The sequence below is a fragment of the Gadus morhua genome, chromosome 6, assembly GCF_902167405.1.
Source record: "Gadus morhua chromosome 6, gadMor3.0, whole genome shotgun sequence".
Classification (NCBI taxonomy): domain Eukaryota; kingdom Metazoa; phylum Chordata; class Actinopteri; order Gadiformes; family Gadidae; genus Gadus; species Gadus morhua.
The window spans coordinates 6,385,865-6,403,146 of record NC_044053.1 but is presented as its reverse complement, the minus strand read 5'-3'; the positions used below and the strand labels follow the sequence as shown (position 1 = coordinate 6,403,146).

Sequence of the window (17,282 nt, the reverse complement as noted above, 5' to 3'; positions counted from 1 at the left end):
TGATTCATTTCCCTGTGAAAATATCCAAAATGTCCTCAAAATAATAAAACACAGGGTAAAGAAAAAAAATTCCCTTTAGAAAAAAGAATTTCTTTGCAGTTTATCGATAGACGACTACTGCGGCGCGGACCCACAGGTTAGGCCACACTGCCACGGGGTCGTGCTCCCCTTTGGTCGTCACCCCCCGGGCCCGGACTGACCTGGCTAGCGCGCGCGTTGACGTCCCCCTGGCCGAACAGCTCCTCCACGATGCGCATGTCCTCGGGGCACTCCACCGCCGCCAGCGCCGCCAGCATGATGGGCGTGTAGCCCGCCTTGTTCTGCTGGTTCACGTTGCACACGTCTGCCACACAGGAGCACAAAAACGCACGCCTGAGAACACACGCCAGTGGGTCCACAAACACCAGCTAAAGACATAATGCACACCGCCGGGGCTGCCTTTCGGGTGGTCTTGGTGTATCTCACGTCCCCCCTCTCTACTGATTGGTCAGCGTTCACGGGCTGTGAATAGCTTGACTTGTCACACACATGCACACCACCCCACGACACGACAACCTGCCATTCCACTGATGTGTCAATCTCCCCCATCTATTCCCTGGTGCAAACCCCTTTCTGGGGTGGAGAAAGCGCTGGGGGGGGGGGGGGGGGGGGCACTGCTTTTGTGTACCCCCAGAAAGGATGCATCGTTCTCTGTACTACTACAAACCGCCCATACACGACCGAGGCCAGGCAGAGAAGGTGGAGGGGACCGGCCTAGAGTCTGGATAGTGATGGGGAGGGGATTGTGCAATGGGGGGGGGGGAGTGGTAGGAAGGGGACATGGGAAGGGCGAGACGGTGGGGGGGTGGAGGAGGGGGCTGTGGATGTGTGAAGGGACAATAGTGACAATAGTGGAACAGAGGGGGTGAATGTGGGAGTGTCGGACTGTCACACAACGCACACGGACACAAAGACCAGAGGGTACAAAGGGACTATAGTGTAGCAAGTGGCCGAGACCTCATCACACTCTATTGAGCCTGGAGGGAGAGAGAGAGAGAGAGGGAGGGAGAGGGGGAGAGGGCCCTGGCTCAGTAGGCACTGTGAGTGTGGAGGAGAGCAGGGACCGAGCGATGAAGGACAGCGGACATCAGCCAGGAACTGCAGCCGTGTATAGAGGACGGCAGGGAAGGAAGATGAAGCTCATAACGGTTTAACACTGCCCACTAGTGGGCGACAAGCGTAACAGACACTTGGTTTCAAAACCTTCAGCGAGATGCTCAACATCTACTGGCTCTTTGTGTCACCTCAAGTCCCTCATGATAATAGTGTCAGCTAAATGACTGGGCGGTAACAGCATTGCTGAACCGGTGATGGTTCAACCTTGTAAGCAGCCCGGCCTTCCGAAGAAACCCAGGTTTGATTCAAAGACCGCCGTCCTACGCTACACGTCATTCCCAGGGCTTGCCAATAAGAATTGGATGAGCGCCCGGGGGCAACTAAAAGGCCACGTCGGGGCGAGTAACTATGACAACCTGCTTGGTGAATTATTTGATTTGATTTGAATGTGCCGTCGGCCGGTCAAAATCGAGACGGCAAGACGGGCGGGAGGCACTTGTGTTGTTAGATGATGACGAAGAAGATGGATTTGTATAGGGGCCAGTAAAAATGGACTTTGGGCAAGTATAATTCAGACCCACTGGCCCGACCAGGCAAGTGGAAAAAAAACAACCTTAGAGTTGGGCCCCGAGTCATTCCTATCCTTCTTCTACCCGTCTTTGCCGTTTCTCTTCCCTCTCCCCCCACCATAAAGAAGACAATGAAGCTCCACGAGAACAAACATCCACCGTCCCCCCCTTACCTGCGTCCAGAAGCTTCCGCACCACCTGGAAGTTGGAGTGCGAGACGCTGTAGTGCAGCGCCGTGTTGCCGTTGCCGTCGGCCATGTTGACCACGTGCCGCAGCACGCCGGGCGACACGCCGGCGAAGCCCTCCAGGTAGTCCTCCACCGTGCCCGACAGCGCCGCCTTCTGGCTGGACACGCGGAACCACTCATGCTGCACCGTGTTCAGGCTCGCCCTCTGAGGGAGGGGGGGGGGGGGGGGAGAGAGGGGTTGAATCTGCTGTCAACACATGACGCATAGCAGTAGCTTCTTTTAACATCATCAAAAACAAGTTTTTATTGCAATGTTATGAATCTTCCTAACTTCCAACTCCTAACATTCATATCATAAGCAACACTGCTACTTTACTTATTTTGTCTATTAATTCACCCTTTATTAGATGTTTTTCTTAAGATTAGGTTTAGAATTTCCATGTACAGAATGACTGCATTGTTTTTGTAGCATCTAATAGTATGGAAGAAGCCCATATTCAACCGTCCAACTTCATATTCCCTGTGTCGCAGGTCTCTTAAAGTACTTGCAGTTTTTACGATCGGACAGCAGGGGGCGTTCCAGTTCATGAAATGAGGTACTTTTGACCTACATACAAACCAGCCCGTGAGTGTTGGTTTGAAGTGCATTCAGCATCGCAACAGATTTTCACCAACAAATGAATAAACAAAATGATGTTACTGCGATAAGCGAACCTCTCCCAAGGCACTCTAAGCTAGTTGCCTGGAGTGCCTTGCCCACTTCCCTAATATTTGTGGCTGCGCCAACATTCTTTTCCACAACCCTCCCCTTCCCAAAACCCAGCAGGGCCAGGCGGAAAGGGCACGACATTCCCCCTGTGATGAACACTCAGGCCCAGCGTGTTGGCCATGTTGGGCCTCTATGCTCAGAGAAACTGAATGTGTTTTGATGAAGGCCCTGCCAACCCGACAGCAGAGAGTTGCCCAGCAAATACACATGATTGGCACCAAGAAGGAAAGATAAAGTGTGGAAACAATTGGAAACGCGCTTCTGAATAAAATCCAGTGCATAATTAATGGTAAATAATCAACATTATTTTCTCAGCAGTTGAATTTGACTCAAGGCCTAACAGATATAAATAACGGACGCACTATAGACACGGGATCTGAATCTGTCACAGGCATGTGCACGGGCTACTAAAAGGTACTAGAAAATAACATCCATTTCCATTGGTCAGTTACCATTTTCTTATTAACTGATATACCACTACTCAAGTCCATCGCTAAAGAAAAAGCAATACAGGAAACAGAATATGTATTTAACAGTACAGGGAACGGGCCACACCCAGGCGTGAGGAGACACTACTCACCAGGTCTTTACTGCTCACCGCCTTGGGGTCGCTGAGGTGGGCCTTCAGGACGTGGCAGGCCGCCACCATCTTCTCACTTAGCTCACTCCTGCTGGAAGGGTCAACACGTCAATGCTTGGGATATAAACACACAACACGAATCAAGAGACACATTTGGAGTGCAAACGGCTTGACTGTTTAGTTTGAGTTCCCTTCTCGAGTTTGTTTCCATTATATAATGGATTATATAATTATATTTATGCGGGTTTGTGTGTATGCGTGTGCGCGTGAATCTTAGAAGGCTCAGTGTCCCATCAGTAATAAAGGTCAGCCCAGAATGTGTATAAACAAAGTCAAAGAAAAATAATCGAATTGTCCATTGAAGGGTGCCGATTGCTTTTGAGGTCACCTCTACTGACCTCTCTCTTGTCTCGCTCTTCTCTTGACCTTCCTCCTCCTCCTCCGTCTTCATCTGCACATCCACTGCTCCCTCGTTACGATACTCCTCCCCGGTTGTCTCTTCCTCTACTTTCCCATGTTCCTCCATTGCACCGTTCACCTCCTGCTCCTCCTTCTCCTTCTCCTCGTTGTCGTCGTCGTCGTCGTCGTCGTCTGACCCCGAAGAGCTACTGTCCTCTGAACTCGAGTCGTCGCTTGACGTAGATTCATACCTGCAACAGCAGGGGGGGACAAAAACAAGACAAGCATCAGAGGTCTGGTCGTTGAAATGTCGAGCAAACAAGGGGAGCATAGATGAACACAGTATAGCCGGGATGAATCACTAAACACACCGTTAAAGATGAATCACTCTACTACAGAATACACACACTCACCCTCCATTGACTCCAACAAACTGCAGGTTCTTCTTGGTTCCATTGGAGCCAGGACGGCCATCTTTCTTTTTCATGATGGATTTCAGGGTGCTCTGATGACATGGCTCCCCTGAAGGAGCAACACAGAGAACAAACGCTTCGTCTTAAACTCCATATCCCAAATTATTTTTCCTAATTCACATGAACAGGACTCCTCCAAAAACAGACCTGCATAATTCAAACCAGGCATTTCATGTTCCAGTGTTTGATAAAAAAACATTCCTTTCCAAACAAGGTTTTGAATTGAGGAATCAGCTCAACTCTGTGCCTTCTTGTATACTTTGGCCTGGATGACAACAATGTTTCAAGTTAGACCGCCATTGTTTAATGGGAATGACTGAACGTGGTACCAGGCTGGGAAAACATCCAGCAAGCACCTATTAAAAAAAGGACAAGTATTACTTTCTTCTCAACAGAGCCCACTTCTCCCCAAGCTAGCCTGGCTGGCATCTCCCCTTTAAATTATGCTACATCAGAACCCGAGTTCTCGGACACGGCCAACAACAACAACTACAGCAGCAGAGCGAGAGCGATTTGCAAGTGTCTTTGTCCAGGTTCTTCGGTCCCAGCTGCGTGGCATGGGAACCTGTTCCAAAGCCCAAAGTATCCCAGCCATGTTAAGTACAGGCCTCCACAGACCAAAATACCAGCGTCGAGCCAGAACACTCAGCACACATCTGCCAAGACTTGCCCCAAACTGAGGGGCCTCACTCGCTCCATGCCAGGAGCGAGTGAGGGGGGGGGGGGGGGGGGGTGTTGTCTTTGACTAGATGTACACAATACATATACACAGGTAATGTGGCGTGTACATCAGTGTAGCAAGCACCAAAGCGTCCAATCAGAGTGCTTCCTGTGTTTTGACAGGTGGGGGTGTGAAGAGGAGCCTGGGGTCTCTGCTGGGTGTGACACACACACACACACCCACACACACACACACACACACACACACACACACACACACACACACACACACACACACACACACACACACACACACACACACACACTGTGGCGCGTACATAAGTATAGCAAGCACCAAAGCGTCCAATCAGAGTGCTTCCTGTGTTTTGACAGGTGTGGGAGTGAACAGGCGCCGGGGGGTCTCTGCTGGGTGTGACACACACACACACACACACACACACACACACACACACACTAGCAGCTAGGTTGTGAGCTTGTGAGCTAACCAACGGGGGAGGGGGTGTAAGACGTTAAGCGGTACCGTGCAGCGCCGAGGACATCTGTTGGTCCATGCGGCTCTTGAGCTCGGACGGGCTGGGCTGCGAGCGCGGGCTGCCGGGCTTCTCCGCCGCGGCGAGGGACGCGGCGGTCAGGTCGGCCGCCGAGAGGTCTTTGACCCGGGGCTGTGGCTGGGAGACCTCCTGCACACTTACTTCTGGGGCGCGCACACACACACACACACACACACACACACACACAGAGGGAGAGTCAGAGATAACGTACATGCATTAGGATGGGTGCAATGTTTAGAAAGTTTTGAGACTCTTCATTGTTCAGGCGTCGCATTTAACCATTCAGGTGATCAGCCCAGAATAACGTTCGTTTTTCATAAAAATACGAAATAGTAGAGGACGTGAAATAGAAAGTGTTTTTCACAATAATCTTTACCCCAATACATATTCATGTGACGTTTACTGGTAATGTATGAAAACATAGAAAATGTAAGTGTTCCAATTGCATTATTTGGAAACCATATCAGAAAGAATCTTACTTTTGCAAGGCTATTCAAATGTACAAAAAAAACCTGACTACATTTGTATGATAGCAACATGTCGCAAAAATGCGGGCAGACCAGCACTATAGGAAGTACAAAACATGCCAATCATGGGCTAAGAAAATATGCAGCTACGAATCCACTCTGGATTATGTGGTAAAGCAGAAACATTCCTACTGAACGCAAACTTTAAGACAGTTCTTTAACGTTCTGGTTCTGTTCTCGAACCAACTAGTAACAAGGGAGTGAAGGTCAATTCATGCATAATATAAGCAAATGAACATACACTCAAACCCAGGGACAGGATAAGAGCGAAGCCAACTCTGTAAGTGCGGGACATTATATCCAAACATACTTGGCATGTCCAAACATGTTGCATTTCTGAGCGAACACAAACACTGAAGTGTTTCTGTAATGTCGAACGAAATGCTGACATTTTATTCATACATTGAGTGATTCAATCTTTGTTGTGCTGTAAACAAGCAAGTGTTGAACTAATAACACATGTACCAATTTTAATTTTAAAAAGCTCTTCTTAGGGATGTTTTTGGAGTGGTTAATTACTTTGTAACCATTTTGTTCCATCAGCTACAATTATCATTCGACACTAATGACAAATAAACTGGGACAGCTCTTCTGCGTAATTAATCATGTCTTAAATTCAACACAGGACAACAACAGGTCAGACTATAAATAACCTCGTACCCGAGGACAGGACAATAGCGGCTTCACCGCGTCAGATTCATGTGTCACTTAGCACGCTGCCATGTTACGCAACCAGACCCACGGCCGTGAATCAGCAGCCAGACGCTATGGAGGCTTAGCGGACACAACACAACTCATGGTCACACTGTGACAACACTGCCGGGTTCCAGAAACTAAATGAGGTCGTCGTTGGTCCTGATCCAAAACACCCCTCTCCCACCACCACCCTAGAGACAGAGATAACTTTGGCCTGTGCAAACCCGGCAGGTCTTTGTTTAAGCCCCTTGCTCCCAAAAACAGCTGAAGGGAATACAAATAGCGCGTATGAATGACATCCATAGTGCCTAATGCATTCAGATGATGTCATTTGAGTGCTGTTTTATAATGCAATAACATGTTTTATAATGTATTTACCCCTGCAGTCCCAGGCTTCTCCTGGGTTATGAAATATGATTCAGCCTTTTATTAACAGTCACAACAGTTTGTATGGAGTGTTGCTCGAGAAAATATATGGACTCCACAATAGCCCAAGGGAAACGTGATGAAATCTATACTACAACCTGCGCACTCTTTAGTGTCTCCCTCGGGTGATAAAGTTTCACCGCCTCCTTTGGGCTTTTGTGTGCGCGTGTGTGTCATTTCCGTGCTGAACCTCACCTTTGCGCGCAGCCTCCGGGTCAGTCTGCAGCGCCAGAATGTCCTCCACGCTGCCGTACTTCATGACCGAGTTGATGGAGGACAGCGTGTTGACCAGCTCGCTGTTGATGGACCCAAACTGGCTCTTGGGCTGGCCGAAGGCGTCGGCCAGCTCACTGTAGTTCTCCGCCAGCAGCATCTGCTGCTCTTGCAACAGCTTCTGGACCCTCTCGATGTAGTGGTCCAGCCCGACACCCCCCTGGGATGGCGCCTCCGTCGACACCGCCTGAACCTTGGCCTCCACCGCCTCCTTATGGCCACCCTCCACGCGTTCCGGGGGCTGCGACGGTCCGCACGCTATAGTCCGGGTGATCGACCCGACAAGGAAGTTGTGGTGGATGCTCGCCGTCCCCACCCCGCAGTCTTTGGTTTTGACGGAGCGCGACTGGCCCAGTGTGTCCGCCTCGGTGGAGGTTCCCACGGCGACCGATCGCTTCTTTGCGGCGGTCTGGAGATCTCGTACGAGGCCCTCCCCCGCGCCGACCGTCCTCGTTTCGGTGATCACCGTGCTGGTGCGTTTGTCACAGGTCACAAGCGTCGTGCTTGTGAAGGAATCAGCCATGACTGACGTTTTTGTGTTGGTGGCCTTGCTGGACACTTCCAGGTCGGTACTGGTTTGGCGAGACGTGGACTCGGGAATGACCATGACGCCGTGGTCCAACGTGCACACAAAGTCGGGGTTGGTTCCTTGAGTCACCAGCGTTTTGACCGGACTCACGTTCACGTCTACAGAGCAATCACCACAGCCAACTGACCTCGATTCCTTTGTCGACGTTTGACTTGCAACCAAGGTGTCCATCGTTTCCTCTGTGTTGACTCCGGCCTCGCAGACCTCCACCTCTACGCCCTCGCTCTGGTTGTGCGTATCTACCCGTCTCCCGACACACTGATCCTTCACCTCCACCCGCTCTCGCACCAGCCACCTCTCCATGGGCACCTCGGGCCCCGTGGCGACGCTCTGCACGCTGGGCGTGCAGGAAACCCCCACCGTCTGGGTGTGCAGACTCTTGGAGGTCCCAGCATTGGCGGTCTCCAGGTGATTCCCCACTCCCTGACTCTGTGTCTGCACCTTTGCCTCCACGCCGGCACTGTACATCTCCGGCCTCGCCGTGCAACCTTTGTCGGCCTTCTTCTTGCTGGGTCCCCCCGCTGCCTGCAGCTCCAGCTTGAGTTTGCTCATCTCCATCTGGTGGGTGGTCTCCTTCAGCTGAACCTCGAGGCGGTACACCTGCTCCTTGAGGGCCTCGATGGTCTGCTGCTGGAGCTCCATTTCCTTCTCCGCCTCACTGGTCACGCCCAGCATGACCTCCGTCACACCCACCCCGGCGCTGCGGGTGTCCCGGCGTTCCGTCACCACGCCCGCATCCCGATAACTGCGTTTTAACGGTTTACTGTGGGCGACGCCGAGGTCGTTCATGTTTTCGTCGATGGCGAGCCCGACCGATTGCTGGGGAGTCCGGTTCTGCGCGGCGGCCGACTGGTCTTTCCGAACGTCGGCCCCGGTGTTGTCCTGGGTCTTCCTCTCCAGCGACTGGACTTCGGCGGCCAGGCGTCGGAACTCCTCGAGCTGCTGGAGATTCTGCTCCTTCGCCTCCGGCTCCGTGATGTGCAACTCGGCGTCCCTCTGCACGGGGCTCCCCTGGCTCTCCAGCTGCTCGGCACAGCCCACGCTGTAGGAGCGCTTGCGGAAGCCCGCCGGGGCCGCGCTCTTGGACTGGGCCGTCAGTTGCCTCTTCTCCTCCTGCAGGACCGCTATCTTGACCTGCAAGATGGGGATGGTCTTCACCTGCTCCTCCAGCTCTTTGAGCTTCTTCAGGGCCACCATCATCTGCTCCCGGATGTGCTGCAGATGCATGGGGCTGACGTTGGTCACGGGGGTCGTCATGCCCGAGCTCATGGGACTGTGGCGGATGGAGCTCCCCACCGAGGGCGGGTAGTAGGGGTTGTACTCCCCGTTGTGCAGGTGTCCGTTGAGCGCCAGGGGCGGGTGGCCGCTAGGGGAGATCTGACTCTGGGCCAGCGAACCGGTGAAGGACGACAAGGAGCTGTTGGAGCCCGTGCCCCCGAAACTGGCGAGGCGGCGGCGGGGGACGACGGGCTCGGTGTGGTGCTGCATGAGCAGGCGCTCCTGCTCCAGCCTCCAGCGGGTCTCCATCAGGGTCTTCTCCACCTGGGGGTTGTGGCGGGGGGCGACCCTCGGGGAAGGCGGGGGCAGCAGCGGCCTGGACTCGGAGGCGATGGAACAAGAATGTTGGGGAGGCGGCGGCGGCTCGTGGGGGCCGGCCCGTCGGCCCAGGGTGGGGGTCAGCGGGGGGGCGACCTGGAGCCTGGAGGTGAAGAACACGGGGGACTGCTTGTTGTCGTCACTGTTGGAGGAGGACAGGGAGTCCGTGGAGGTCCATTCGGCGTGAGTGCTGCCCCCGACGGAGCCGCCCCGGGGCACGGCGGCGGGCTTGGCCACTTTGGGCTTCCGGTGAATGCTCAGCTTCTTGATGGTGTTTCCCCTCTCGATGTCGTCCACATACTTGAGGAAGTCCAGGTCCAGCTGATACCCGTACGGGGTTTCAACATAGTAGGGGGCGACGGACGCCTTCTCCTCCTCTGCGCTTGGGCAACCCTGCCCTCTTTCTGCAGAGAAGACCAAAATTAAAAAGAAAAAGCTATGGTCAACAACAACAACTACTGCAGCACCATTTGTACAGGGGGGGTATGGGTTTGCTCAGCCACACAGTCCTTATTTGCCTTTGCGAGTACAAACATGACTCGGCTGTTTGAAATGCCTCTGCCGTAAAAGCAAGAGCAGGAATAGTTTTGGCAACGGACTTAGGAAGCTAGCCAGGTAAAATCGACGACTCTAAACATCGTAGTAAATCACAAAATTTCAAAGAAATAAGAATGATTGATAAACTCAATGATGCATACATTACACTATTATTAATGTAGCTCTGAAAGATAAGTACAAAACTCAATAAGGTCATGAGGTATTCTTGACAAACTGGCAAAAAGCCTGCATCTCCTTTATTTGTTTACTGATCATAGATAAGGTAGAACTGCTCGAGGTCAGACTGGAAGGTAAAAACTGTCATTATTTAGTCCAAATTCCAGAACAACAATTTAGATTACTAAAAATGAATAAACCAATATGCACAGGTAAATAAACTATTTTAAAAAGTTAAAAAAACACAAGATAAGTTGTAAATCAGAAAAAAATACAAGGTAAAATAAGCAAGCAAGGTAATGAAATCTAAACCAAAGCTGCCTTAATTACAAATCCCTTGTATCGAGTTAAATACCTACAATTATATATTCTTACAAGTCTACCTTTCACCTTAAATGTTTGTATCAAACAACGATTCAACTATCCAGTACTTGGGGGGGATGGCACACACACACACACACACACACACACACACACACACACACACACACACACACACACACACACACACACACACACACACACACACACACACACACACACACACACACACACACACACACACACACACACACACACACACACACACACTAAATACAGAGCTCCTTGTTCTTGGTATGTCTGGAACTCTGACCAACTAAAACAAATATGCGGCTGGGATGAAGAGCCCTGCTTTTACTTTCCAGAACACCGAGCTCTGTCAATGGCACCAGTCAATCCCTTCCATTCACTTCAAAACAATAGAGGGAATTACACCGCTAAGCGTGCTGTTAAAGCCCTGCTGCCTTGTTGTTAAAGCTTTACTTACCCCTGGTGAAATATCTCACTCTTGTTCCCTTCTTTTCCTACGCCCACTCCCTGTTCAGTGTTGGGAGACCGGGTATAATAGCAACAGGCTGCAAGCGCTAGAGAGAGCGAGAGAACTGCCCTCTCCTCAGTCAGTCCACACACTCTCACTCAATCCCCGCTCCATAAGGGGGGGAAAAAAACTCCACTATTGGTGTAAAGTTAGCCAAGCACGGCTCAGGCGAACCATTGGCCGAGTGCCTCCTCCAATTGCGTGCAGCCTTTGGGTCAGGCACTTCCCAATCCAAACAGAAGCCCTGTTATTCAATATGAGGCGGATGACAATAACGGTATTCTTTAACATGGGATAGAGGTCACCCTTCTTTTATGGATTTAATAAAGCACTGCTTTCCAAGACAAATGCACAAGGCTACTGGATTATTATAAATCAAATAAGACCAGTTATTTAACAAAACATTTAAAAAAAAGAGTTACTCAAACCAAACTCTGCTCAACAAACAAAAACATGTCGTCCGATCTTCTACAAGTACTCAAGTGAAAGTAAATAATCCCTTTTTGACTCCTAGGGAAAACGTTTTCTGTGTTCTTATCGGTCCCAGGTGCTATCCAGCTATTCAGGCTTGAGGGCTCCCCAGGAACAAGTTGGCGAGAACCCTACAGCAACCATGTGATTAAAACAGTGACAGGCAGCGCTTTGGTACCGGGGACACGAAGACCCTTAACAGCTGAACAGTGACCTCATCACTGTGTGTCAACGCAAGGGGTCACACTCGTGGGACATGGAGCCAACAGTGACAGTCAAGAAACCTGGAGCCGTTCCAACCATCAACAGCTGTTACATTGTCAATTTGACAGAGATGACACAATACTTCTAGCGCGCGCTGCAAGGCAACACAATGTCTGGGAGTCATGTTTCAATGGCCTCCTTGGTTTGGATGTTAACGCGGCGATAATGTTTATCTGCACAGCATACAAAAGGGGGTAATCAAACAAGCCTACCACCGTCCTGGACCGAAAAGTAGGACGTTCCGTTTACACGCAAGCTGCACTGTGCATTGAGGTTTGGGAGTTGTTAAAGACCAGAGGGTTGAGGTCATTTAGTAGAAAAACTTTACAAAAACCTTTAAAAAAAATGGTCTTTATTGTTCCACAAGTGATGACGGGAATTGTCTGACTGTGGAATGTAAAATGGCAGAGCGAAACATTACGTCAGTGTGAAGCCAACAACTGAAAATACTTATTCCAAATTTAGCATGCAGACTTCCAATCCTGCCCTTGTTTTGGTTCCAGCTAAACAATTAATGCATTCGACTCATGAATGCTAAGTGTACTAAAATAGATTTAGGGTGTACCCATTTATGTTAATTATGTATTCCTTAAAAAAAAAGAAGATAAAAACGGGAAAATAATGTTGCTTGAATTGTAGTTTTTTGACCAACCCAACAAAACACATTCAATTATATAATTCCAGGAACATTTCCTGTGCTCCTACTGAAAATAACACGCAGATGGCCATGTAAGGCCTTGAATCGTCCGACCCAAAGGAAACGTGGGCATGACTTGCACCAAATCTGGATTGGTCAAAGTTTAAATTTGGAGCAGTGTCTGATCTTTTTATGATCCATTGCTGGCCTTGAATACAAAACGGAGTAAATATGATCCAGGTTCCCTATTTGCAAATCAGTTCATGGAGAGCTATGCCTGGGCAGAACAATAAACAGGGTTCAAAATAACTAATCCAATACCTCTAGCTTGCCTTGAAGCCCCAGATATTAAACAACATCAACGGTATTAAAGCTGAACCAGAGTTGAACTTGTAGTTTGGCTAACCCTAACCCTATGTTTCTTCTGAAAACTATGAATATCTTGCATTAGCTCATAACAAGAGGACTTCTCTAATCTGGTATTAAACTCTGCATGGGTTGGATGTGGACGCAAAGTTTCGGCTAAATAGCTGAACATCTGATCCCTCATTCACACTGAAACGCGTAAACCATGGACAGACATGCTTTTCACTTCTCAAAACACAGGAAGAAACTGCAAAACAATGAGAAAAGTAGGGGTTGCACATTCCTGGTTCCTTTTCATTTTATTTAAACTGTTCCATAGAAACACCGGAAGGTGGAAAAGTGATAAGGCTGCCCAAGAAACAACAATATACTTCAACTTCCCTAGCAAACTGACCAGGTCATTACCAGAGACTCATGCCAAATTCAACATCTCTACGCCATGACATACAAAGCTCCTGCTGGGAAGGATATGCCTTCATAAAAAGGTTTCCTCCAAAAAAGGTTTTTGATGACATTTTTAGCAGGAAGAATGTGCATGTTTACACCAGCAAACAAACACAAAACAGCAATCTTACCCATTTATATTAAATTTTCAAAAATGTCAGAACGGTAAACAATATGAGACCGCAGTGAACATGATTAGGAAAATCAGGAAGAGCATTAGAATAACAAATGATTGATGTAGGAGATGTAAATAACTGTCCCGGTGCAGAGTACAGGGTACAAAGAGGAGCATGTTTACTTTAATGCATGAACAAACTCACTGACTCACACATCCTTTCAGGGAAACCAAGCAGATCATTTAAGGCCATTTAGATTTTTCAGCCTTAGTCCGACGCTGGTGTGTGGGGGTTAACGTTTTTTTTCTTTTTTTTAACAAAACTCATTCAACATGTCAAACCATTTAAATCATTTTTAAGATTGAACAAGGTGTACAAGCGGAGGATAAATGAGTCAGGCTTACCAACCTAGATCTTCATTCAAGCATGCACTGATTATTTATCAATGAATCGTTATGAATCAAGTCCAATGGGGGAGACAAGGGCATGAAGGAATACAATCCAAACTATTATAAATAAACACTGTTCTCCATCCTTTTTGAGACACTCGTATAAAACACAAACTCCTCCACTACTTTGGTTTCATTGATGTCAGGGAGTCTGCTGAAACAACAATATCTCTTGGTTTTGATTAATTTCTAGGGATTGGAACCTCTTTGGTGTTAATAGGTGGCTGAGGGCACAGTGGTACCAGCTCGGCCTGAAAGAAAACCTTTCTGGCCAGTAATGTAATGTGAAATTGATTGTGTTTATGCTATTAACAAAAAGGGGACTGTTGACGTGGTGCATAAAATACTGAAACTCAAAAATCGGATGACTTCAAATTCGATAAAAATATAATCTACGCTTCGCTCATCCTTGTTGGCATATTTTCCAAGAATTCAGAGGGATGAACGAAATGCATCACCCCACAGTGTCTTGCTGGCAGACAAACAAGACCGTATGAATGCAAAAAGAATAATCCATTCCGACTGCATACCATGCAGGATTTGGATAAAAAGAAAAAAACAGCCCGCTCGTATGCCTGACAGGAATGCGAGACGTCTGCAGGTGCGTGTTCTGTGGTCCCCTCGGACTGACAGAGTTTATTTCACACTAAAGTGTGGAAATTTCCCTTAACAACAGGGCATACACACGGTGCACTGCACAGTGTTTCACAGAAACCACAGGAGAAAGACCACATAGAAACGACGGTTCAACATCTTGTCCGACAATAAAATGCGTCTGTTTGGACAATCATGGCACCGAATGGCCCGTTACAAAGAGTGGGGTCTGACGCAACCTGCTTTGTGTTCGATTACTAAACCTCATCGGGACTGTGCTGTCCATTTAACAAAAAGGCCCAGAGTGGACAAATTGTATGCTGAAAAAGGTTTCAACTTCGGATATCGTTTCCTGTGGTTTATAAATCAAACACAGATGCAACCCTTCTCCATGTAATTTATTATAATTATACTGAGGCGGCATTCAGTCCATGAGACATGAAGCAACCATCGAGCAAAGGGTGACTTGCCAAATATTCATGTCTAATAAAAGCCATGTCCCCTAGCCTTGACACATCATCCACATTAGCTCCTTTGTATCCCCTAACCTAGATGGTCTTCAGAATCAGGACAGAACTATTTCACATGTTCCAGCATGACAATCAGAGGGTCAGTGCAAGGCAGGTGAACATGCATTCATGCATGCGCATAATAAGCACGTTGTGAAAATACATGAATAAAAATGCAATTTGTAACATTGAACGAGAAAATATTGAGTTACTTCCAAAATCTTCCAAAGGGCCCAATAAATTTAAATGTGATAAAAAGTGCATATTTAAAATGCTGTACATGCATGAAAAGGGCAATAACAACGTATAAATGCAGATCTGAGTATTTCACATTACCACAAAATGGAGGAAGATAAGGGGTTAGTTACCTGGGCCATTGCCATTCACGTGCATGGTCTGGGCCATGGCTGCAGCTGTGTTCTGTTTGTCCCACAACAAAGACTTATTGGGGTCATGCAACTGCCATGCATCAAGTCCAGCTTACCATGCAACCTGTCAACAGAGACAAAAAAATTGTTTTAGGCATACACACACATATATGAGAGTAAGGATAAATGAGCATACTTCCAACACATTATGTCAAGCCATTGGAAAATTTGATTTATAAAACCCTTTTATTTGAATCAATTTACAATATTTCACTTTGGCAACAACGAAAAAGAAAATCTGCAACCCGTTTTGTCAGACAGCGCCACATATGAAAGGTCTCTGTCTTGTGTTCACCCCTCAGAACAAGGTCCTCTTCTTTAAGGTGAAGCCCACTTTAGGAGCTGACCCCTGCAGTTTCGCAGGTGTTCTGGCATCGGACATTCATGAGAATAGGAGGTCTTGTGTAGCCTTGCTTAGCCCTCATCAATGGATACATTATGAGGAGCACAAAGAGCTTTTCTCTTCTAAAAGAAAGACGCCAGGACTGCAGAAAAAAAAGTCTGACATGTCGGCCGCATGGAGGGTCAACTATAAATGACCATGATGATGCAGGAGCACTGGAGCAGAGGTCGATGCTTCCCTAATTCTGAGCCAGGCCAGGCGTTCTGACAGTCAAACAAGGACTCAAAAATATAATAAGGACGGAGACAACGTTGACAACTCACTTTTAGGCTGTGTGCCCAAACAACAATCATATCCAGAGCAGATTTCAAAAGGAACACTGTGTTCAGAGAGACAACTTTGTCAAACAGCTGAAATGCATTGTTCGGCAGACGATCCATGCGAGCAAATATTTACCAAGGATCGAGGGGACATCTGCGTGGCAGGAGAGGGGACGCGGGACAGCCGTGATGCAAGCGTACGAGCATTAAGAACAGCAGAAGGTTCAGTGCTAAGCAGAGTTGTTTGGCTGCACCACGGTCCAAAATAGGTAGTGGCGCCATGATGTGAGGACGCAGTTAAATCTTGCCTGTCCAGCCCCCCCCCCCCCTCCAGGCCCATTATAGCCTGGATGGGCAGGGTAGAGACCGGTGCCACTCATTAGGGAGCTGGCTCAGGCATTCTTACCTCCAAATAGGCCAAGTCAAACTGTTCTGGAAGTATATTTATCATATAATATGAGCCATTCATAGAACGACCATGCCTCTGATTGTCCCCTCACCTCTTCATTTGTACAATATATGCAAATTCCAAGGATTATTCCTTAAACCTGCAGTACCAATACAAAAATAATATTAAAAAAAAAAATCGACATTGTTTCAATATAAAATCACCAAGTCATTCTTCTGATATTGTTTTCACATGCATCTCACAGACTCAAAAGGCCGACCGAAAGCGACTTAGCCATCATACTACCCTGGTCTACTCACATTAAAGATGGCTTACCAAGCTCATCAGCTCAGCAATACAGAAACCAAAAAAACAACTCCCAGGAGGTCAACATGGCCGACGTCGTGCTTACCTGTAACTCTCATTTCTAGCTTCGCCTATCAGGACGCAGGTAGCACGAGCGCGACTTAATCCACATGCTCCCAGCAATTGGCCTGTGTGCCAGCCATCCTGAACATAAGAGACTGGGATGGGTTACGAAGCTAAGATTAGCGTACTTCCTCAGATGACAGCCAAACGATCTGTGTACTATAAGAGGGAGCTGTGCTTTGGGGCGTCTGCACTACTCGCACCTCCCCCAGGGTACCCAGGTAGAGGGCACGGCCGACTCGGGAACGACCCCACGGTCAATCTTTAATCTCTAGTGACCTTCTAGTCATGGTCTAACCAAACAAGAGCTCCAGGCAAGGGGTAGCCTTAGGCCCAATCCCATTTCTACCCCTTACCCCTTCCCCCTTCAAGACAAGGGGGAGGGGTAAGGGGTAGAAATGGGATTGGGCCCTACATTACCATAGAAGATGAATTAATTAATCCATATTAGCGCTGGATCGGATCATATGCTAAACCAAAGAAAAGCTGCAAAGCAACTAACGTGGGCTGGCCTGGACTAAAATTAAAAAGTGCCTTTA

General features: G+C 48.3%; 1 protein-coding gene across 5 annotated transcripts in view; it reads right to left on the bottom strand.

Moving 5' to 3' along the window:
• Positions 1–17,282, bottom strand: part of kank1a (KN motif and ankyrin repeat domains 1a) — a 35,267-nt gene that overhangs the window by 2,597 nt on the left and 15,388 nt on the right. For 2 of the 5 annotated variants that reach the window (XM_030358372.1, XM_030358369.1), the window contains exons 2-9: positions 15,204–15,327; positions 7,150–9,816; positions 5,275–5,448; positions 4,014–4,122; positions 3,600–3,851; positions 3,202–3,292; positions 1,838–2,057; positions 201–343 (exon numbers count right to left, since the gene is read on the bottom strand). In XM_030358372.1, the coding sequence (XP_030214232.1) occupies positions 201–343; positions 1,838–2,057; positions 3,202–3,292; positions 3,600–3,851; positions 4,014–4,122; positions 5,275–5,448; positions 7,150–9,816; positions 15,204–15,240 (3,693 nt within the window). In that variant the 5' untranslated portion in view covers positions 15,241–15,327. Of the gene's footprint in view, positions 1–200; positions 344–1,837; positions 2,058–3,201; positions 3,293–3,599; positions 3,852–4,013; positions 4,123–5,274; positions 5,449–7,149; positions 9,817–10,934; positions 11,111–15,203; positions 15,328–17,282 lie in introns of those variants that run through there. The other 3 variants (XM_030358371.1, XM_030358370.1, XM_030358373.1) reach the window with 3 other exon arrangements.